This window comes from Genypterus blacodes, unplaced genomic scaffold (genome assembly GCF_046128005.1).
Source record: "Genypterus blacodes isolate CSIRO-AG114 ecotype Tasmania unplaced genomic scaffold, CSIRO-AGI_Gbla_v1 ptg000032l_1, whole genome shotgun sequence".
In the NCBI taxonomy this organism is placed as follows: domain Eukaryota; kingdom Metazoa; phylum Chordata; class Actinopteri; order Ophidiiformes; family Ophidiidae; genus Genypterus; species Genypterus blacodes.
In genome coordinates this window covers 1,532,878-1,555,768 of record NW_027466845.1, presented here as the reverse complement: position 1 = coordinate 1,555,768, position 22,891 = coordinate 1,532,878, and the positions used below count along the sequence as shown (strand labels likewise).

Genomic DNA, 22,891 nt, shown 5'->3' with positions numbered 1-22,891 from the left:
TGTATGGACGACCTTTAGTCTGTAAATTGGAACAAGTACACCTGCAGGTCTAATGCATTTCAGCCAGCCATGGGACCAAGTGGAGCCCGATGCTGGAGAATGAAAGCACTTTAGACGCTGACCTGCGGGCAGCCCGTAGGGCAAAGGCAATTTGTATCTTTCAACTCAGCCACAATCCATCGCTAAACCTGTCCCTCTGAGCGGCCGCCATGTTAATATATTGTGTGTTTCAGTAATGAGATGAGTTTGTTTCTCTCCCTTTAGAACCATCTTTGAAGTATCCCTTTTTAAAATAGTTTCATCCCGATCCTTATTTGTTGGAAAATTGTCGTGAGGAATACTGAGGAAAAGTACATCGATAAACAAATACTGCCTTTCGGATGCGGATCGTGATTTTTCCGTAGATCAGCACGACGTAGCCGGTCTAATAAAAACACAGTAATTGATTTAACTAAACCACCTTTCATAGTTTATTCCATGTGTTGAAACACCCTTAAGTATTGTTCAAGTACAACAATTAACAATAAAAGGGACAATAGTTCACATTTTTTTAAATTCACATTTGTTATACTGTTAATTCATATAGCTATTTATAAAACAAAACTAAAGGTAATTCAAAATCATTCCTGTAAAATACCTTTTTGTTGTTTAATACAGACATTAATTCCACAGTATTTTCTTACAGGGTTGTCTCTTCACTATTTTCATAATCGAGTTGTTTGACCACGAGTCAAATAAAAGAGGAGCAGAGAACAATTTAAGCTATGTTTTCTTTTTCTCCTCGGGAAGAAATCCTAGTTAAAAATCAAAAAAGCACACCAAATAAAAACCAAAAAATAAAACCTCATATCCCTTTGTTGGCTTTATGATATAATTTAAGCTTGACCAGGCAATTGTGTTGATTTTGTAGTTCACAAAAGGAAAAGGCCGTCGACATGCAAGGTCAGGGTGCACAGGAGCCTCCATCTAGCTAAGACCACAGATGAGTATCCAGCCTCCTCTTCCTCTTCTTCTTCTTCTTCTTCAAAAAGAAATTAAAAAATTACAAGACGCCACACAAACGAAGGTGCTTTGACAAGTTCAGCTGGGGTTTTTTGATGAAGGGGGCTCTACCGCCGAAAGAAAGCTCTCTCATTATTTATGGATGACTGGGACTATGAGGTTTTCAAGTATAAAAAAGAAGTGATTAAAAGAGAAGGAATCTCCTTGGCTGAGGCGCAGAAAAAAGCCAGAATGGAGCGAGCTCGTGAATAACAATCTGCAAGTCTGGCAGCAGAGTGAACCGGTGAATGTAATGCATTACCAATACTCCTCTCGGATTCCTTTGAACAGAATCACCAACAGGGACGAGGAAATGGAGTCACAAAAGTAAGTCACAGACATCGAAAATGTTTCATCCTCTAGCAGTCGCACTTGAAGGGCAAAGACTGTTAAAGAATCTTCAGAAGGAGAAGGGCACTCTCTATTAATACAGTGCAACTGATTGCAACCATGATTTTTTTTTTTTACAGTATATTAAAAACCAAGTTGAGCACAGTCAAAGCAAAAAAGTGGTCATGTACGCAACTGTCTTTGGCAACAAGTCCCGTGTCCTACATGTGAGTCCGTCTTACTGCGTCGCCCCGTGTTCATGTCACCTTCGGCCCATTTCGCTCTGTCTCATGAAGTGAACGTTGTTGACACTGTCCGCCAGCTCGGGGTACTGGTCCACCGAGACCACGTAGTATCCGTCGTAGCCCTGCACCTTCCCCGAGCCCAGGAGCTGCTGCTTCTCTCCCTCAGTCCAGGTCCGCGAGCCCTCCTCTCCGTCCCTCAGTCTCTGGCGCTCCCGGGACCACGCCTGGGCCACGGCTCTCTGCCGGGCCAGCTCCAGCACGCGAACCTTCTCCTCATCCACGCTGCTGCCGTAACGAGTATTCAGACACAGAGCGTTATACTGCAGCTGAATGTCAGTAATGCGCCTAGTCCTGCCGTTGAGAACCGTGTTGATCTGGGAAACGGTCACGTTGACGCCGGTCTCCAGCGTGCGGCGGCCCACCGTCATGCCAATGAGGGACAGGTCTGCTTCTACTGAGCCCAGTTTGACAAAATAGTGGGTGTCCATCCCAGCGATAGTGAAGTGGAGGGCTTGAAGGTAGAAAGCATCGTTGAGCACCGCTGCCATGCGCCGCCCGTCCTCATTGGCTAAGCTGATGATGTCAGTGCTGATGCGGCCATCTCGGATCGCAAACTTCACTCCCTTCCCAAAGATGGAGCCGCCGGAAGCGAATATCTTCTTGTCCTCAGTCTGAGGACAGCCGGCACTTTTGGCTCTGTAGATCTGTCCGAAACGCTCCAGCTTCACAAAGGCCTTCAGCTGCCTCTGAACTTCACACTGAACACCCAGCACAGACTGCAACACAGAGACAACTGGGGTTAGTCACACAGGCCCAACACACACACATACCTGGGTTTCATACACCTTCATTTACACAAACTTCATTTCAAATTCAGTGTGGTGGCTGAGATTAAGACTTGAACTTGTACAACTGACTGAGAATGTTAAAATGTGTCGTTTGATCACAGAATGATAAAAATAGCTTAAGAGCACAGACGAATTTCAACATTTTCATACTAGTTTCCTCATAAGTTCTTTCCTGGAGGACTGTTTTAAACAGTTTGTATAATAACCAAGAAGAAAGCTTTTATCACAGACAGATGACACATGCTTATTTGATTAAACACCTCCAGTACGTTACAGATATAAATAATGACGTAATCCCCTCGTTACTTGCTGTAAATGGCAAACAACTAACACATGAGATTTTGGGAGCTGTGACTGTGGCACATAGTCAAGGTAGGGCAGAGGTGTTCGTCAGCCAATACAAATCTCTCTAATGGTTTATGACAGGCATGATATTTTGAAAAAGGGTAAAGTTAGTGTCTTCTGACAGCCATGCTGAGCCCAATCTGAAACAGAAGTCAGTCAGCGAGGTCTTTTTATATCCTCTTCCTTTAGGGGCCAGAGCTTTGTATAGATACCACGTTCCCTTCAACCAAAATTATTACTTTGCACTAATACCACTTGACAAGATATACTCCTCAGGAAGAAAGAGAGACATTAGAAAGAGGCCAGTGATATGAAATGGAAGCTGACTAATACACAAGGAGACCGTTGCTCATATGCATGTGAGTGGCAACAAAAAGGCTCTCAAACGTCGTGTGTTTGTGTTCCTGCCCAGGACGAGGGGCTGAGAGCATCATGAGTAGAATCTCTGCCGTCTAACGTCATCTAATATCCTCCTGACAGTTTCTAATTTGGTCTTTCGGTGCCTCCATTAGAGACTGTCTGTGTGCTGGGAGACTGGGTGGGGTTGACATGTGGCGCAGCCTGCAGTGACCAGTGAGGGCTGTCTCTGCTGCGACACCGCATTGAATCCTGCATCCCCGCTGTCAACAGACGAAGGGGGGGGGAGGAGGAGGAGGAGGAGGAGGAGGAGGAGGGGGGCATCAGCTGTGCTGGCGGGGCCCCGGTGGGAGCCATGGCCAGGGGGTCTTTTCACACCATGCCACTCCATGTTTGTTTACCTTGCCAACACTGTGACCCGGTCAGCCGTCCCAGGGGTGGCAGGGGAAGGGGGCGTCTTCCTCGACTTTACTGAAACACCCTCCAGAGACACTCTCGGAGAGGCATCATTCACAAAGCACGGGGAGCAATCAGCCTCAAGCGCGGCCCAGAATGAGAGCTCCAGCCTCGCATGGCACAAACCTCATCTGTCTGGCCCCTCACTGCATTTTTCAATCTGTGTGTCACTTCTGCAGCACAGCGAAATAGGGGCTTAAATGAAAGGAGAAGAGCAGCCATACATTCCTGCTGAATAAAAAGAAGCCAAAATGCAGGAGGTGCCCTTGTGCAGTTTAAAAGCTTTAATCACGCTTCAAAGATCCCTGCATTTAATGAGGTCACTTTGGCCATCTGCAGTCGGGATTAACACGTGTTGTTCGCTCATTCGCGCTCGTCTAAAAATCATGTTTTCAGGTGAGAATATCAAGCCTTGAACAGAGGCTACAGACTCATTATCTCAATCTCTCCCTCACATATCAGCCACTGTAAATACTCCAGAGGTGTGCAGGCAGGACAGCTCCTGACCAAATATGAATAAAAACTCGAAATCTAGGGTAGCCTGGCTATTTAAAGCCTCTACTTCAGCACTCAGAGAGCAGGAATGCCTGTTGTGGATATTCTTAAGTATGCTGGTCGCTTTAAAGGCCAGATTTGTTAAAGGAAAATTAGCTTTGGATGATGTCAATAGTCAAAAAGCCCTACTTTTATCCAGTATCTTCACACCTAGTGCAAACCAACCTGTCTGATAGGTTAGGTTGAGGTTGTTATGACCGCCTGCTTGGAATCAGGTGAATAACAAAACCCAATGGAAGTTCTATGGCAAAAACTATAATCATGATTTCGGTTTTGGGGAAAAAGGCAAAATTGCAAGGCAAAAGATGATAATGTGTTGCTGAATTGCTTCTGCAGGTCTGAGGTGAAAACTGATTTAGTCAGCTGCACTACACACCCGAGGAAGAGCGTTGCATTCATTCCATCTAATCTACGAACCTATTCCATCACATCCCGTCCCGTAGATTTGAATTCAAAGGCATCTTTTTCAATTTCCATTTCAATTAGATCTTTCCACTGTTGCAGCTCCTTTGCAGACTGCATTTTGGTGGCGAGCTCAAAGAGATCCTCTGCGGACTGAAAGCCACAAGCAGCGTGCACGACTCGGTCCCCGGAGGGCTTAAGAGACGGCGCCTCCCACAGCGGTCCCTGCTGGAGGACGACATCACTGGAATCTCTGCTTCAGCACTTCATATGTGACACGCAACATACGGATGCCGATCGCTGTGGAAGCACTTCATTTCGTCTTTGACTGAGCGCCGTGTGCAGTGACACAGCAACACACACACTTTCCTAACACAACAGTCTTTATTGAGGTTATTTATGAAAAACAGTGAATTTGCCACCATTTAACAAATTTTGTGCAAGATTAAATACCTGCATACTGTGTTTTTAAATTCGCAGTCATGGTAGCAAGCGAAAACAAAATTTCAACAGTTGCCAGAGCAGAAGTTTATTATCACATCACTGCGTCTTCTTCTGCCTGCTTATTACGGTCGGCTGGTTCCAGCAGAAATCACAGGTTTCAACAACCTTCTTTCATTCCAAGGGCTTTAAAGCGGCGAAACAGATGCCGACACGTCTTTTAATAGCCGTGAAAGCTCATTGTGCGAAGGTAGCAGCCTGAGTGTCGCTCAACATGACTCTGGCCACCAGCCTGCTGATGGGTGGCACTCACGCGTCTCGCTGTAACCAAACCCGAAGACAACAGTGGCCTCTTCAATAATTCAGGTGAGTTGGAGGCAACTTAAAAGGGCTGATAAATGCGGGAATCAGAGCATGTCTGCTACTTCTTAGACCTTGGCTAACGGTGTAAGACTGAGATGAAATCAATGGCCAGTGGTACAGGGAATGGAGAGCGAATTTCCCTAATGGCAGGACAATTACAAGAGCTGTTTAGCCTGACCCCATTCCCCAGGAAGAGGACTAGGAGCACGGACCTGGCTCACTGGGCCGTGTTTTGGCCTGATAACTGGCAGCTCCTCCGGGAGTCTGGCTACGCTGAGCATGTCTATTTGCTAATGATGTTGGAGAGGAGCGGAGCAGAGGTGCGAGAGGATGATCTCCGCTAAAGTGACAGCTGGCAAAGGTGAGAGTGAGCCGTTCACCTTGGTGCTGTCCCACTCCTGCGTCTTGATCTGGGTGCGGAGCAGCTCGTAGGACGGCTCCATGGTGTTGGTGCTGGGCTTGCGGTAGCCGGGGATGACGTTGTACAGTTGGAACCCGAAGGTTACAAGCCAGCTGTTCACATCTGCGGAGGTGGAAGCAAGTTGAGCATTAGCATATTGAAACAGTGTTGTGGCTGTTATCTTCAGTAACACAATCAGTTCTGGCTGCAGAGAAAACACTAGAGAACACTAAGAATTAATTTGTCCAATTTTAACCATTTGACATTGCGTGGTCAAGTGGCTGTCTCCTCCAAACGCTCCTCACTCAGTCTGAACACTTGATTTGTTTGTGAAAGTGGACCAGCTATAATAAACACTCGAGATGGTGCCAATGATTCACGTCCACTCCTGCAGGTGCCGCACTAATGACACACAGCTGGGTCCCCCCAAAGTAACCGCCGCCAAGTGACATCCGAGTGTCTGCGCCACGCTCGTAATTACAAAGTATAATTTCATTTCATTTCATTCCGAAAGCAGCCCAGACGACATTTTGTGGACTCGCTGGCTTCTTCGCCGTTTCTTTTTTCTCTAAATGGGGAAAACAAAAAAAGTGACATTCAGGGAATTCAAATTCATGCGGTCGTGATAATGTGGTAAAGCTGACCCAAAGCATTGTGGGTATACGGTGTGGCCGTGCTGTCATCTGTGACAATATGCCTGTTTTTTTTGAATATCACGCAAGCGAAACCCGGTTCAACCCGGCGAGTGTTTGTTATGGACGGCGGCTCATCGGTGTGACACTCCGTCTGCAGGTTTGTCACAGATTGGCACTGCCACATCGGGGCACCAGACAAAGCTTTTTTCTAAATAAGAATTTGTTTGAGGACAATGGAGGGACCCTGGTAATTTAGTGAATGGAATGGAAATGTCAGCGCCATCAATCACAATTGCGTGGGGCCCACTCCGGTATATCTAACAGTCTGCTTAGCATTCAAATGCCAGTCAAGCCCCTAATGTTGGACTGTGGAGCTGAACGCCTTTTCTCTGCGACAGCCGGCTAAATGGCTTTGTTGAGACAGAAAGGGAGAAGCTAAGAGTTCACCTGAAGGAAAGAAGTGAGCATTTCTATCTCGCTGTTGCCCACAGGTGGAAAACTAAAAGACAAAAGCTCCTTCTTTCATATTCAACAGAGGCATTCTCTCCCGTAATCAGGGTAAACATAGAATGCGACAAACCGTCTATTTGTGGCTTAAATCTCACTGAAGCCAATTGGTTCAACCACAGAGTGTCCACAGAGTATCCTTAACTACATTGTTTCCAGGTTGATACTACTGGCACTGGCCGGGTTTCCATGGATCCTTTGTGCTCTGCGTCTCCACCGTGGTGCTTTCACTGCCATTTACCTCCCTGCTACCACAAAGCAACACAGAATAATGTGATATTTCTGGGAAGGGACGACAGAGGGGGGTCGGGGGGGTTCTGCAGTAAAGCATTGCACAGGGACGCATGGAAACACACACACACACACACACACACACACACACACACACACACACACACACACACACACACACACACACACAACGACCTGGATGTTCCGGTGTCGCAGTACTTAAAGGTTCTGTTTAACCGTCTGTGGTTTGTTGTGTTGAAACAATTTGAATAAAATTTAAATTCATATTCCTGAGTTGTTCCGTAAAACTGCAGCTGTTTAACACCGGAGTGACAGATTAAATATGGGAGTTTGTTTATCCGCCTTGCGTCCACTCTGTCTCTGCTCAATGATTGTGAAATCTGAGCACCACTTTCTCTCTATTTTTACACAGTTACTTATAGTTCTGTAACATAACATGAATACATCAGCGATAACCCAGCAGAATCTGGGCCCTTTCTTTTCTAATCTGCCGAGTCGACTTACCTGTCATGTAGCATTTAATCTCCTCGTTGTTGCTCAGGGGGTTGTTATTCTTAAACATGTAGAGGTTGAAGGGCACGATGTGGTTGCTGTTTAGACGTTTCCAGATATCGTGGTCCGGTGTCGTCCAGCGGCCGGCTAGGATGTCGTAGTCCCTTCGGCCCATGTGGACCAGTCTGCTGAGCGGCTCGTACAGGCCTCCCTGGTAGCCTATGATGAGCTGCAGGCTAGGGTTGGTGTCCAGGTAAACCTCTCCGAACGCCGTGTGGAGGATCTGCTTGATCATGATGCCCGCGCCGCTGAACACAGCCAGAGGGGTGCCGATGTTGTCGCACGCCACGTAGAACTCATCCCCGCTGCTGAGCTCCATGGCGAACAGGTGTCCCTGCAGGTCGTAGTACAGCGAGGTGATCTCCGAGCTGGAGTGGTTGTACATGTGAGTGACCCGAGTGGGGCTGGACAAGTCGGCGTAGAAGAACTGCAGATGGTGGCCGGCGCTGTTCCTGCTGGAGACCCTCCTGCCCACGCCGTCGTAGCGATACCTGATGCTCCAGCCGCTCCCTTTGTTGTAGACCTTAATCAGGAGGCCGGCTGAGTTGTACTCAAAGTAGTCGTTCCCTCTCTGCTTGAGGAAGCCGTCCTCGTCCATCCTGTACTGGATGTCCCCCAGGCGAGTGATGCAGTCTCTGAAGTTGTAGCGGAGTGGCGTGAGCCGGACGCTGTTGCCCGGGTTGAGCAGGTGTAAGTTGCCGTTCAGGTCGTAGCTGTACCGCCACGTAGGCTTGTCGTTAACGGACACCACCTGGAGCTGCCCGTCGGAGTCGTACTCGTAGGTGTAGCGGGTGGTGTTGGCGTAAGGCCCCACCTTCAGCTCTTTAGCCACCACCCGGCCCATGTTGTCATACTGCACCATCATCCAGTACATGAGCGAGCGGAAAATCTCATACTGGACTTCCTTCACCCGGCCGTAAGCGTCAAAGTGTTTGGTGTGTGTCATGACCGCTGTGGTGATTATTTGATTGATGTCATAGTAGATGACTCCGAATTTGCCAAACTGCTCTGTTTTGCCGGACACATCGTCATAGCGATATAGGTCAATAGGAAGCGGCGTTTCATTGATGACCGCCTGCATGCTAGTGACCCGGAAACTGTTGTCATAGACGTAGTCGAACCTGGCGTTGACCATGCCCTCTTCGCTGAAGCGGAAAATCTGCCGGTCGATGAGCGGGCCGATCTGGCGGTAGCGGATGGTGCAAGTGAAGCCCTCGCTCTGCAGGTTGACCGTCTTCAGCATGCCCGCCACCTCGTCGTAGGTGAAACCGATGCGCGTGGTGTCGTAGAGAATCTCCAGCAGCTTGCTCAGCTTGCCGTACTTGTAGATGACCCTGCGGCCCGTGCCCATGTGGGTGGTCTGCAGCAGCTGGCCTTCCTCGCTGTAGTCCTGGAGCACCGAGGCGTTACCTTCGGGAGGCCGGTAGGTGTTCCTGTAGTAGCCAATGGAGCGAGAGGTCTCCAGGGTCTGACGAGCCACGTTGGGCATGGTCACAGAGGACAGGCGGTCGTTTTTGTCAAACTCAAAGATGTACTGCCTTTGGCTGTAGAGCAGCAGAACCATGGACTGGAAAGGAGAGGAGAAGAGAAGAGAGGAGAGGAGAGGAGAGGAGAGGAGAGGAGAGGAGAGGAGAGGAGAGGAGAGTGTCAATCAAAATTTCATCTGTTTCATGTTGTATATTTCCTAGTAAGTAAAAGAATTAAATGAACTCCACATTGTGTTCAGCAGCAGCAGTGACACTCCAATGTAATTATGCAAATGAGAGCAACATGTAATCAGCTCTCCCTGTCTCCTCCATACTGTCTGGTGTCCTGCACACAGACGCAGGGACACTCGGCTGGGACAAGAGGACAAGATGTCAGGGGCGATAACACAATGTGCTGCACATGTAGGAGCCGGATCTCATTTGCATGTTTACATTACAGCAGTAGACGCTCTGCAGACATTTACATTCTTTCACAAACAGAACAGACTCATAAACAGAATGTAAAGGAGGCGATTGAGTCTTTGAGAGAATAGCGTGCAATATCTTAGCACTTTGAAGTGGATGAGAAGGCGAACAGAGGCTCTTAACAGGGTGAGTCGGTCACTATTTTCATATAAAGTGGCCCAGATGAAGGCTTGAAGCTTTGCACTAATGACCAACTGTAACCAAATAACACTCACTTCAATTAGCGGCTAGAGAGTGACATTTCACTTTGTTCTGCCCATCAGACCTGTTTTAAGTTGAACTGTGCTGACAGAGCGTGGTAGCCATTTAGAAGGTGCGAGGTGTCTCAGACGGCCCCTTTATTACATTCCTGCTCCTTTATAAAGCAGCCACAACACTAGCCAAAGTATTTCAAGTTAACTTTGATCTCCAGTGTAGAATCTCTCCTCCAGGCTTTTATATAAACACCATCTCCATGTTTCAATTTGGCTGAAATCCTTCCAAAGCCTTATGTAATTTGTCCTACTCGAATCAAGTTCATTCCATTATGAAGTGGTTTGGCGAAGCGCTGAAAAGCCCTGCGTTCCGAATCGTACTTATGAAAAAATAATGAATTAACAGTAAAGTGTACTCCAGCGCCGAACAAACTCTCAATTGCGGCGGATGGTGTGTGTGAAATCGTACCACATTGTGCGACATGGTACCTGGTATTCACACCGCAACAATGAACGTTCCCAGAATTGGAGATAAAAGGTTCTTCGTCCTTTATCTACAATTTTGAGAGGTTTTCACGCTGTCACTTCAATCACTTCTCAATCAATCGGTTTGTTTGTACTGAACTAGACGCAGAATATTCAATTCAAACTCAGCTGAAATGAAAAAGCAGCAACTTACAGAAACATAAACACACCTACACATACACAAGGGAGTAATTGTACACATTTTTCATTAGCAAACATTCAATTATTCATACTTTCTCGAGGTACGTGTAGCTCCACGATTTGCCATCAGCAAATATCTGGGAGGTGATTCTGCCGTTCTGGTCGTACTCCATGCGCACAGACATGGTTCCTCGCTGGATGCCGGCCACGTGCCCGCCGGGCGAGTATGTGACGTTGACTCCGTTCAGGCGGCTGCTGGGCGCCCACAGGGTCGGGCGTCCCGCGTGGTCGTAGTGGATCCGTAAGGTAAACTTCCTGTGATCGTCGTAAACCTTCTCAGTTCTTGTGATCCGATCAAAATCCAGGGACAGCAGGTTTCTATTGTGGACCTGGCGAAGGAAGAGGAAGAGGAATGAGTTAGAAACATGAACGCAGCCTCTACAGGGAAGAAACAGGAAGCTGCTCATCGAGCCATTTAGCCATTTGAAAATCGCTCTTCTGAGGTTGAACCTTAGGAGGAAAGCTCTAGTTTGGGTTATTTTATATTCTTCTTCTTACAGCTTTTAATTACAGAAGAGGAGCTGTATCTTTCCACTACAGGAAGCACTGAAGTGATGCAATTCTAGGAACACATTCATTTCCCTGTTTGTGTAAAGAGTCTTGGCGGGAGGATTCCTATTCATGCAGGAAACCTTAGAGCCGCATAGATCATTACATTCATTTCAGCTGCTTACTGAGGAGAGTGACCGGGCACAGACGACTCGCATTTAGTCGACTGCTTCTGTTTCTGTAAATTGGAAATGGAGGAAAAAAATAAATTCTACTGCTGTGTGATTCGCTTAAATGACACTTAACATTTTTTTTTGCTCGTTTGAAAGACACACCCGGCTGCACAGTGATCACAGCAGAGCAGACAGGACCGGCTCTGAGGACAGCAGTGACCCCTCAGGCCGGGCACAGGTCAGTCCGGAGGCGATGGCCCCTGGCTGCCTTCTGCTGTCTTAAAATATGAATCTACCAACAGGCCTGCCTACGTTTCTGTGTGCAGAGGCGGCAGAGGAAGAAAAAGAAGATATCAGACTGGAGGAAAGGATCTGAGGTTGCAGAACAGAGCAAATCTCTGCACAAACAACTGCTTCCAACACCATCTGGTAGATTTAGGGAGAATGTGGAGGAAGAGGTCTTTGAGTTCAATTAGAACACTGCCGCCTCCCCCTGCTGGACACAAATGCTAAACTCCTCTCTCGTGCCGTTTTCTGATTAATGTACCGTGTTTCTCCAGAGTCGCCACTTAACAACATCTTAAAACAGCTCAGAAAGCGACTCCTGGCTCCTTTCCAGGCGCATGCCAGAGAGCAGGTCGCATGGGGGGTTGGAGGGGGGAGTGTTTGCTAAAAAGCCGTGCCTTGTTCCTTTTTTTATCAATCACACATTGACAAAAGCTTGCTGGGGTCTCTCATCTGTGAAGGAACAATTACACCACAGACAATTAATGTCACTGATACCAAATTGAGAGGAGGATTACTTTACACTAAAAGCAACAGATTCATGAGGAGCACCATTCCATGAAGGTTTGGAGCAGCACTCATGCAATCTGAGCCCCAAGACTGAAGAAGGGTGCCCCCCCATCTCCACCCCCCCCTCACCTACGCTCCACTGGATCTCACTGTGTGTCCACTGAGTTATGTACTGTGAGTATAAGACAAGAGGGGCTCCCACATTAGTAAAGCTGCTCGTTTAACAAAGCCGGCTGTATCTGCGAGAGTCTTAGTGTCATAACAAATGTCAAACTGCAAAGACAAATTGAAATGACCACATATTCCAGACAGTCGTTTGTTAAACTCTCCAGATTCCAGGAGATAAGCGGGCGGAGATCAAACGCCCTGGGAACCTTCGCCGCGCCGGCATTCCTGGAAACACTGGACGTAGTGTTTGGAAGTCTTTCATTCACAGGAGACGGCCCCGCTGTCTGTCAAGCAGATTGCATCGAGATGGCTTCCAACAGGAAATAAAGTATAAGCAGGAGAAAGTTCCTCATCGCCGGATCTGGTTCACCAAAGACCCAACAGGGCGGAAACATCTTCGCAGCAAAGATCTCAAGAGCCCAAGAGAATGGAAAGTCACTGAGGGGGAATCATTTTAAAATTGGATACTGCTTTAAGAAGAGAAGTAGAGGCGACTGCAGCTCTGTGGATTTGCCATGGTAAACTTTGCTTGACCCCCCACTTCAGCAACATATGTGTCAGAAAAGAATCCTGTGTAGTCGTTTTAGAAGTGAAAAGCGTCTGAATTAATGTGAATTATGCATGAGGAGTGATGAAAGATTTGTGTTTTCTTAAAAAAAACCTCCCCAACAGTACCAGTGATGTTTCTCCTCACATCACGATCAAAGCAGGTAAACGTTATCGTCTCGTCTGCGTTTCCTTTTCTTCAAACAAACAGCGCCGCATTATTAGACGCGGCATTGATAAGGAAATGCTAACAGTGATGTCACTCTGTGTACCAGCAGACAGCTTTGTTTGTTCTTCCCACTGCAGATTGGAAGGGACGAGGATCTTTGTTCTGCCGGAGTGGCAGCCGCGAAGATTCTCCTATTACGTTTACAAACGACTCCATCTGACAGCCAGATTTGTTTCAATGGGGAGAAGCGGAGTTATGGCGCCTTGGCTGCATACATCACAGGACTTTACTGGGTGTTTGGTGAGAGACGGGCCCGAGTGGCCGGTGTCAGTGTGTGAGGGGTGAAATAAAGAACACACACACAAATCAACCAGCCATCTCTAACACAACACACACACACACACACACACACACAGCCTGAACTCTGTCCTCCTCTGTTGCTCAATCTCAACACAACAGTGATCCTGTGCAATCACTGCACACACACATATGCACACACACACACACACATATGCACACACAGACACACACACACACACAATCCCCCTATTTGTTCCCTCCCTCTTGCATCCTCCTGTTTTCCATCCCGGTCTACCACCGCAGCCACTCGCTGCCACACACTCAGCCATCCACCCACGTAATATCACTTGACATGTCACTCAAGGTCGCTCAATGACTCTGGCTCTGTTCATCCCTCCGTTCTTGCCATTAGGCTGCTCCCATTTCCTATATCACCCCTGGGGCCATTGTCTGTAACATACATTAGAAGCTTTCACTTCCAAAAGGGGACGACAGGGCCATTAAAGGAGCAGCCGGTGACAGACAAAGCGGCACCTCCCTATTAGCCGTGTCGCCTCCTCACAACAAGAGGGAGACAACTTAACCAAAGTTGTTATTTGCCGTAAAAAGGGCAAGAAAAACAAAACGGAATGAGGCAATCAATCAGAATAAATTCTTTATCCTGTTCTCTCTCTGAACCCTTTTGTCCGAACATTGGCTGTTTGTCCCATTACGGAAACGGGAGCAAACACATTGATTCATTTTGTTGTTTTGTCACGGCTGAAGCAACAAATCCTTTCTGCTGGACGGCACGTGTCTGTTCATATTCAATCATACAGCAGAAGCAGCCCTCAAAGATGCCGTTTCTGTCTTAGCATTTCATATTTTTTAATTGAATTGAAGGTAACCATAGCAACAGCAGATCTGCAAGTTATTCTCAATCATAACTGTGGATTTGACTGAGTAAAAAAACAATGACAACAAGGACAAAGCTGGACCCGTTCCTGCCTGTGTCTATCCAGTGTATGACCACATGATTACTGTATGTAGTTTGGAAGTTTGACTGACCTGCAGTGATTTAAAACGGTTATATTTTAAAAAGACAAATCAAGACTGCAGCCAGATCATTTGCAAACCTTTTCTTTACTTGGAGGGAGACAGAAAAGTAAAGAACGTGCTGTAATGTGTCCTTTCTTTCTAGTAACCCACACTTACTATACTATACTATACTATACCAGTGTTAGTATGCATATCACTCAGCTGCACCTAGATCAAGTGGAGGTGGTTCAATCTCAATGCCACGTTCAAGGAGAAGGACATTTTCCACAAATCCCATCCTTGAATAGCAAAACAGTTCTTTACAGCGAGGCAACACTCACCCTGAGCCTCCGTCCGTACACGGTGACCTGTCCGCGGGCCTGCTCCTTCCTCTGCCTCCACTCCACCAGGTTGAGGCCGTTGTCGATGGCCAAGGTGACGTTCCTCTTGCTCACCGTGGGGTTGACCGTGCCGGCCAGCAGGTGAGGCTCGGTGTGCAGGGACACCTCCATGCCGTTGGCCAGCACCAGCCGCACGGAGCCGTCCAGGCCGATGAAGTAGCTGTTCCGGACTTGTTCTGAAGTGCAGAGGAGACGAGGGAGACATTGATTTGGCTGGAGAGGATAGAAGCGATCAAAGCATCTCGTCGCCGATGCACGAAAAACTAATCTAATCTGATATTCATGTTGATGAGACACATACTTAATGAGATAAAATGGCTGCTCAGCAAGAAGCCGAGCCCTCAGCAGCAGTATTTAACTGAAACCCTGCAATAACATCGGGTCTGCGACAACAAAGATCAATAACGAGGTTTCACAGCACCAGTAAAGTAAAGTTTTACAGCTGTTGCAGTAGCCTGGAGGATATGGGGGGGGGAATGAAAACTATCAAAGCAGCTAGCTTGCCTGTAGCCACAGAGTAGAGAGGGTGAAACACACATATACACACACACACACACAAATTCACAAGGGATAAATCTGAGCCTGTCTATTACTGTCCCCAGGTGACGACAGCCTGTGTTCCAGCTCCAGACCAGTGACTAATGTTTCCAGCGAGCAGCTCATGTACATTCATCAGAGAGCGTCTCCCTCTCACCTCCTGTCGGCGCACCGATAGGGACCAGGATGAATATTATTCTCATTAAGAGCAGTTAAAAATTAATGGCTTGTCAAACTGCAAATTAATTAGTTGACTTCATTTCACAGGCAGGAAAAAAAACAATCAAAACACAGACTTTGTAAAGTCGAGGGGTCAAAGTGCAGCCGCTGTGTTTCCAACATCTTCATTTTGCACGGAGAACACATTTGAACACGCGTTTGCAGCGAGTAGTTTGGTATCTCCTTCTTCTTCTGCGTGGAGAGCCTGAGGATGTGCGGGGCTGCTGAGCAAGAGGAATGGGCGGAGGAGACGGGGCCGACCTTGCACTGGCCCTTACCTCTCTCCATCATGCCGACACCTCGGGGGTGGAGCGGGCGCCTCTGGGGCAGACCCGGCCAAAAAGAGGCAGGGCTCCCAGGCCGGATGAAGCTGGAATACTGCTGAGATCACACTCTCATGCATGAACGCAGGCCAGCCGGGGAGGAATCTGCCCCACACTGACATTTAAGAGAGATGTAGCCTAATCACAATAGAGCCAAACCATGGAATGATGCGTATGATTATCAAACCTCTGCTGGAAGACTTAAAGGCTTCGCTGTTCATGGCTGTTATCACTTTCCAACACATACAGATTATATTTAAACTCATTTCACATGTCCATGCATGAAAGAGTTGCTGTGTCATGCTGCAGCTGGACACTTGGTGGAGAGAACAGCTCAGACTACGCAGCCAGCAACAGAAAACGATCATTTCCTTCTAATAATGCTGCAAAACAGCCAGGAACCCTCAAAGTTATTTCAAATAAAATGAGCACAATTGCAGAATATTTGCATTGCAAATAATCCTTTTAACGTCCTCTCCTTGCCGTAAAATAAAACCCAAAATGAACCATAAATATTTAATATAAAACAAACTTTTCCCTATTTCCTTGTATTTATCATTCCCTTTCTCTTTTTTTGGAGTAATTGACTTCTCCAAACACCGCAAACCTCTAGAACGTGCCCACAAGAGAGCAAACACGTAACCAGAAGAGCAGAAAACAATCTTGACAGAGTCGGTGCGTTCATGTGTTATGTGATCACCCAATTGCGAGCTTTCAAAGCAGACAATAGTGAATTAATTAACGGCGGAGCTCCTGGCGCCGCTGCTCTCACAGGGAGATGACAAGGTCACAACATGGAGGTGACCGGTCCAATATGAGCAACGGGGAGAAACCAGAGCCTGTCCTCTTCTGTTTCACACATGGCTTTACAGTCAGTCAGTGGGGACGCAAAAATCAAATATTAGTGGGTGGAGCAGCGTTTAAGAGCTGCAAACAGACTGAGCCGTCCAGGCACAAAACAGGGACGTCAAAGAATGTCTCAGTACAAAAGACAAATCAGGTGTCAGGGGAACGAGCCGCCCATCCGTCTGCCTGTTTGTCTCTGACTGCATTTCCAAAACCTGGGGGACGTCACACAGGCCACCGTCCCTGTGTTTTATGAATTGGGTTTTAGACAGAAAATCAATAAGTGTTTTCATACTGGTAAGTAGGATGTGCACTACACAGATTTCTCTGGAACAATAAAAAACACAACAGCGGCAAACAAACACTGCTGTGAGTAGAATGTTATTAATAAGACCCGAGGCATGTCGTCAATATCGACTTCATATCAGCCCCTTCACTTTTCTCCTCTCCGTTTGTCCCTCCTCTGCTGAAATTAAGTCATTTCCAATTCCGAGTGTTGCGGTGACAAATGCCTCCGCCGGCCTAGGGGGGGGGGAGTGATGATTGCTCAAATACCTGCAGTTACCAGGTGATGGCACAATGTATGCTCGTTCTAATTCCAGTATACATGTGTAGTGTGTCTGTACAGGGGGAACAACAAAGTGAAGCCTTACTTGATTGATGGATGTGGCATTTCCTATCAGCAGACACTGTCAAGTATACTTTCAACATGACTGCTATCTCTGAAGTGTATTCTTGTAGAGTTAGTATCAGTATTATAGTGGATATGTGCTGTGTGAAGCTCCAGGAGGCAATTAAGATGAAGAAAATGATGAAATTCAGTTAAGTACTCAACATTGTTACCGTCCCATCTACAATACACACAACAATATTCATCCAACAGCAATTAAGGGTCCAGATCTGTGTGTACGAATAGATCCTCCTCTAGTTAACAGAACACAGAAGTTAACATGTATTCTGGCACTTCCACACACCCAGAATATCTTAATAACCTGCTGCTCCACTTGTGAGCCGCTCACCTTGCATGAGAGTGTAGAAGGTGCCAGAGGCTGACAGGTTGGTGGTGACTGTGATATCCTCTTTGTTGGAGTCCTCTGTCTGGATGCGGACTGAGCTGTCTGCGTCTGTGCGGTAGCTGCTCACTCGGCCCGTGGGGTAAGTGACGTTTGTCAGACGACCGTAACTGTCATACCTGCAAAGGAAGCACAGTGATGTGAGCAAAGTGGGGCATGTCACCGAAATGGAGGATAAACCGTAACCAGGGTAGAATCTTAAACATGCTGCGGCGCTCTGACAAGATTTACAGATTCAAAAGGAAACGGTGGAAATCATACATGCAAGTGGGGTACTGTATGACTAAGTGCATGAAGATTTATCATGGAAATGAGTTGACAGCTGTAAGTAGGAAGTAGGAATTGGGATATTTTTTTTGGCAGGATCCTGTATCACACACTGGCTGTCACAGATTCTGTCTGCAGGAAGTTCTAACAGTGGCAAATCACTGAATGTTCACAGCCCAAGGTGAGAAGAGTCAAACGCAACATTGATAATCACAGTAACGTTATCAACATGCCTTTTAAAAAAAAGTGGGAAATGTCTGAGAGAGTGAGTGGAACAGGATATATGTGGAAAAAGACCTTTTCATTTTTTGGGCCAAACTACTTATTATCCCCCAAAGACGATCCTTCTATCTCCTAATCTCATTATAAAGTCTCTAAAAACAGGAGCGCTGAGGTGAGACCCCTCAGAGAGGCCCGGCGTCACCCGAGCCTCCAAATCAGTCAGTTCATCACACGGACGAGCGTGAGTGGCCAGATTGTTTCATTTCACTCAGCGGCATCACATCAGCACGGAACAATTTGAAATCTCTCCGTTTGCCAGCCAGCCAGCCAGCGCTCCAGAATGGGAGCGAGTGAGCGCTGCCTTACTTAGGATGAGGACTTCTCTCTGCGCACTGAATACAGATTGAAAAGCCTCTTTGATGTTGCTGCCTGCCATAATAAAGCCTTTAATAAATGAGATGGCAGACGCTGGTTTACCGATATTTCCTCGGCACCGTCATCTCAGATATCCAATAAGGAAAAGGAAGGAGTGGGAGAGGAATCATCTCCCAGAGATAAACGTTATCTGATCTCAGCCTGGAGTACAGACTGAGGTTTCCTTCCACTTCAGGAAATGCTAAATATCAGAGTCATTTATATCTAAAGCATTTGTTTTCCTTTGATATGAATCCTCTCTTTATCAGAGAGATATTCCCTCTTCCTAACCTGCACACTCACTGTACCACAGACACGCTGTAGTATTTCTGTCTGCGCTCACCTTGGATCATAAAGAGTCAGTTCACGAGACGGAAATGTCATTTTAGAGCAACGCCGCATGCCCCCGGCTTGATCGCTGACCCAAACTCTCTCCATCTCAATTAGAGCCTCGGGCAAGAGAGCCGTTCGCTGGACTCGACCCGCAGAGCTCCAATGGCCCCCGAGCTGCTTGAGACTCAGCTGCCTATTAGCTTGGTTTCTGTGGGCGCGAGGAGCACGAGGAGCAGGAGGAGGACGCGGGGGCAGGGTGCTCGGCAGAAGGAGAGGACCACTTTCCCCCCGGATGACCACAAGTCCGTTCGGATCGCATCACCTCTGTGTCACACGTCGGCACTGTGACCTTTCACGCTGGGGCCCAAACAATAGGCGGGAACGCTGCGTGTCCAACATCGCCGCCGGCATTCCTACTCTCAACACTACAGCAAATTATTCTCCTATTTTCACTTCCTCGCCCCGCCTGAGGAGTGCAGAACTTATCCTGCTGATGATTGCCGAGTAAGTAATGTCGGGGCAGCGGCCGTGAGATTGCCTCAACTGCATTAACAATTGTTCTACACGATTTAGCTGTTCAATTCTGATGTATTAAATCAACTTTGTTTGCTTGAACCCAGTGGCTAAAGCGCATTTATTCCTAAATAGAGGAATTACTGCTTTGCAAATTGGAGGCTAAGAAAACAATTAGGCGTACTTCCCAATATTACACAATTGAACAGATTACCCCTAACCCTTAAGCGTGAGCACTCATCATTATAACAGAAACATTAGAGGGTCAACAGAGCATCTGCGTATATGGGAAATGTCAGAGCTGATGAGGTTGCCAAGGGTTACAACAGAAAGACCAGATGTCTTTTGTTCTCTACTCAGTCCTTTGTGTTTTGTATTTGCATCCATCTGAATTAATTTCACTCTATAGGCTACGGGACTTAAGTACACATTAATTAATTTTGGTAAAATGTGCAGCGGTGCACTTTGGGTGTGCAGAGATAAATGGAGGTTCAGTTTCAATTCTGATGGCAGCAAATTATAGTTTTGACCCTCAGGTGCCGGAGTGACCTTCAAAGCTAATTATTCCGGGAAAACAAACACTCTTTATTGAGTCTAAATGAAACATGGATCGTCCAACTTTGCCCGTAGGCAAATATGAATGCATTGTTTAATTTGCAGGAGAAATAAAGGGAACGGAACCATTAACTTTGCTTACAAATACGTTCTTAGCGTTTTGTGCAAATGCATAATCATCTTTTTAAAAAAGGGCAAACGCTCTCCGTCCTTCACAAACTCTCAAACAGCAACAATAGTTTCATGTCGCTTCAGAGAGCATAGGATGAGTAATTTATCTGCATGCACTTATTGTACATTCTGCTCTATTTTCAGTACTGAAAGACATAATTATGCTTCTTTGTCAGATTTAAAGTAAAAAGCTGTGACTTCTTATTATGTGTTTGTGCTAACTGATCTACAGCATGGATGTGTTGTTTCTGTGCCACAGTATCTCTATTTATATCAGAAAAAGATGATAAGAATATTATAAAACCAGGTAAGATTAGTCTCTCTGCTACCAAGACAATGCGTTCATTCCAGAGTTCCAATTATAACGGTCAAGTGGTATGCATGACAACGTGCTCATGAAAGAGGGTAGCAACCATCTGTGATGAATCCTCCTTTAACCTTGATAGAACTATCTGACATCACCCATCCCCGCGTAAAGATTCATGTCGTGCAATTAAAAACAAAAGCATGAACGCCGCATTTACTTTCAAAGTAAAGCCGGAACGCACATTGGAATCACATCCGCCGCTCCCCATTCATCTCACAACAACGTTCCCCGGCGCTCGTCTGTCTCTGTCTTGTTTTGCATAATGGGGCGGAGTGCTGAAAACCTGATATTAACAGCAGCCATCAAAGGGGAAATAGCTCAGAATTCCAAGCACCTACTGGGTGTTTAGAAGCCGTAGGCGATTCAGTCTACCTTGAGAAATCTTAACGCACGGCTGCACCGGAGCGAATTTCCCCCTGTTTTTACTGTAACTCCTCTCAGATGACAACCGAATCAAACACAGGTGATAAATGTCGGCTCAGATTAAACGGAACGCCTGATTATATGTCGGGGTGTTAAATTCCTCCACTGAGGTGTAACAGATGTCTGGCCAGCCAATCTGCTTAATCACACTTTTTTGGAGTGACATCCAGTTAGTGCAGAGTTCCTCCGTACAGTTTAACAGCAAACGCACACACTGCTACCAAGGAAGTGACAGGAACACGAAATCCTAAACTCAAACGCGGCGTATGTGTGTGTGAGGGTGTATGTTCGACTGCTCCTCAATCAAATCCAAACCCTCGGCTGCTGCATTCTGCTTATTCCACCCCGCCCTCTTAAATCTGTGGTCGGCGGGACAAATCGGGTGCGGCCAAATTACTTCAAATGCACTGAACTGCAGTCTGTCACTTCAAGGCAGAGTGCAGATGAGTCACATGTCATCCAATAATCCTATTTGACATGATAACAGTAAACAGGATTACAACATCTTTGCCTTATTTCTACCTGACTTACATTTAGGGGCATCGGTAGGAAACCTTGTATGCTATTATAATACTAAACTCTTATTTTGGTAAGCTGTATACTGGATGTAAGGAATCTAATACACATATTGCAGTACTGCTAGAACCTCTAATCAAATCAGCTGAAATCTAGACTTTAAACTGAATTATTAGACTTTAAATGACTTACTCGTAGAATGTTGTCCATCCGTTTTCATTGGTCTTGGTTGCCAGAAGCCCCGAGCTTCCATGGTAGGTCATCACAGCCAGCTCTTGCCCTTGGGTGGCGAGAGTTTTGAGGGCTGTGTTTGTGCCGATAGTAAACCAGAACGTCTGTCCGTCAGGCACCATGAGCCACAGAGGCATTCCCGTGGTGTCTCGTCTGATGATGACTGTGTTCTTGTTCTTATCGGTGATGCTGCCCACGTCTCCCACTCCTGTGTATGTCAGATTGTAGAGGTGGTCTCCTGTGGTCAGACTTTGTGTGTAAATGTGGCTGCCGTTGGAGTCGAACAGGTAGAGTTCGTCGTTAATGGGCGAGGACACCTCATACATGCTGAGGGGATTCAGATAGGGTTTGTTTTTGCGCACATAGCGGATGCGGATGTTGCCCAGATCTGCAATATAGAGCTCTCCGTCTGGGCACACTGCCAGGGAGGAGGGCGCGTTCAGCTTGGCATCCTTGGCGTAGCCCTCGTCTCCAGAGTAACAGTCACAGTTGGCATCATTCTTGCAGTCGCAGCCACTCGGTGCCCCTGCAACCAAGGAGATCTCTCCATTGGTGGACACTTGTCGAACTCGGTTTATTTTCTTCTCGTCTGACTCAGCGATGTACAAAATGCCATTGTGGGACACAGCGAGAGCATTGGCAGACTCCAGGGTGGCATGGATCGCCACTTTGCTCATTAGGAAGTGGTCAATACCGGGCACTTGGCAGTGCATGGGCCGGCCTGCCACGATACGGACCTGGTGGTTTTCTGAGATCTGGAGCACGACGTTGTTGTCCAGCACATACAGGGAGTTGTCCAAGGGACTGACCGCCAAGTCTGTGGGCCACTCAAGACGAACCTATGAGGGGAGAAGCACCAAAAACAGCAGGAGTGGGTCAGAAAAACAGACCTCAGTCTCATCGATCAACACATTCTTCACTTTTATCAAAGAGAAACGGTCCCTTGAGACAAGAATAATTGAAAAAGCTTACAAAGAAGAAGAGATAGCTTAGCCTCGGAGCAAAAACATTTTAGAAACAATTTATTATCTGATAAGGAGGGAAATAGCAGCTTTTACTGTTAAGAAGGGGAAACAAAACCAAGATATTTCTGAGATCAAGGCTGATAGCAACAGAACTGAGAAACAGAAAGAGGATCAAATCAGATTAAGTGAAAGGAGCACAGCACTGTTGCTCTGGAGAACCTGAAGACTGGCTTCAGGTTTCTGCATCCTCCACCTCT

At 46.8% G+C, this 22,891-nt stretch overlaps 1 protein-coding gene across 5 annotated transcripts in view; it reads right to left on the bottom strand.

The window, feature by feature from the left end:
• Positions 1-1,527: 1,527 nt before the first annotated feature.
• The window catches only part of tenm4 (teneurin transmembrane protein 4), a 111,086-nt gene continuing 89,722 nt past the window's right edge, over positions 1,528-22,891 (bottom strand). For all 5 annotated transcript variants that reach the window (XM_076146140.1, XM_076146141.1, XM_076146137.1 and 2 more), the window contains 7 exons: positions 21,631-22,508; positions 17,604-17,776; positions 14,600-14,835; positions 10,634-10,930; positions 7,682-9,296; positions 5,764-5,906; positions 1,528-2,392 (listed from right to left, as the gene is read on the bottom strand). In XM_076146140.1, the coding sequence (XP_076002255.1) occupies positions 1,634-2,392; positions 5,764-5,906; positions 7,682-9,296; positions 10,634-10,930; positions 14,600-14,835; positions 17,604-17,776; positions 21,631-22,508 (4,101 nt within the window). In that variant the 3' untranslated portion in view covers positions 1,528-1,633. The remainder of the gene's footprint in view (positions 2,393-5,763; positions 5,907-7,681; positions 9,297-10,633; positions 10,931-14,599; positions 14,836-17,603; positions 17,777-21,630; positions 22,509-22,891) is intronic.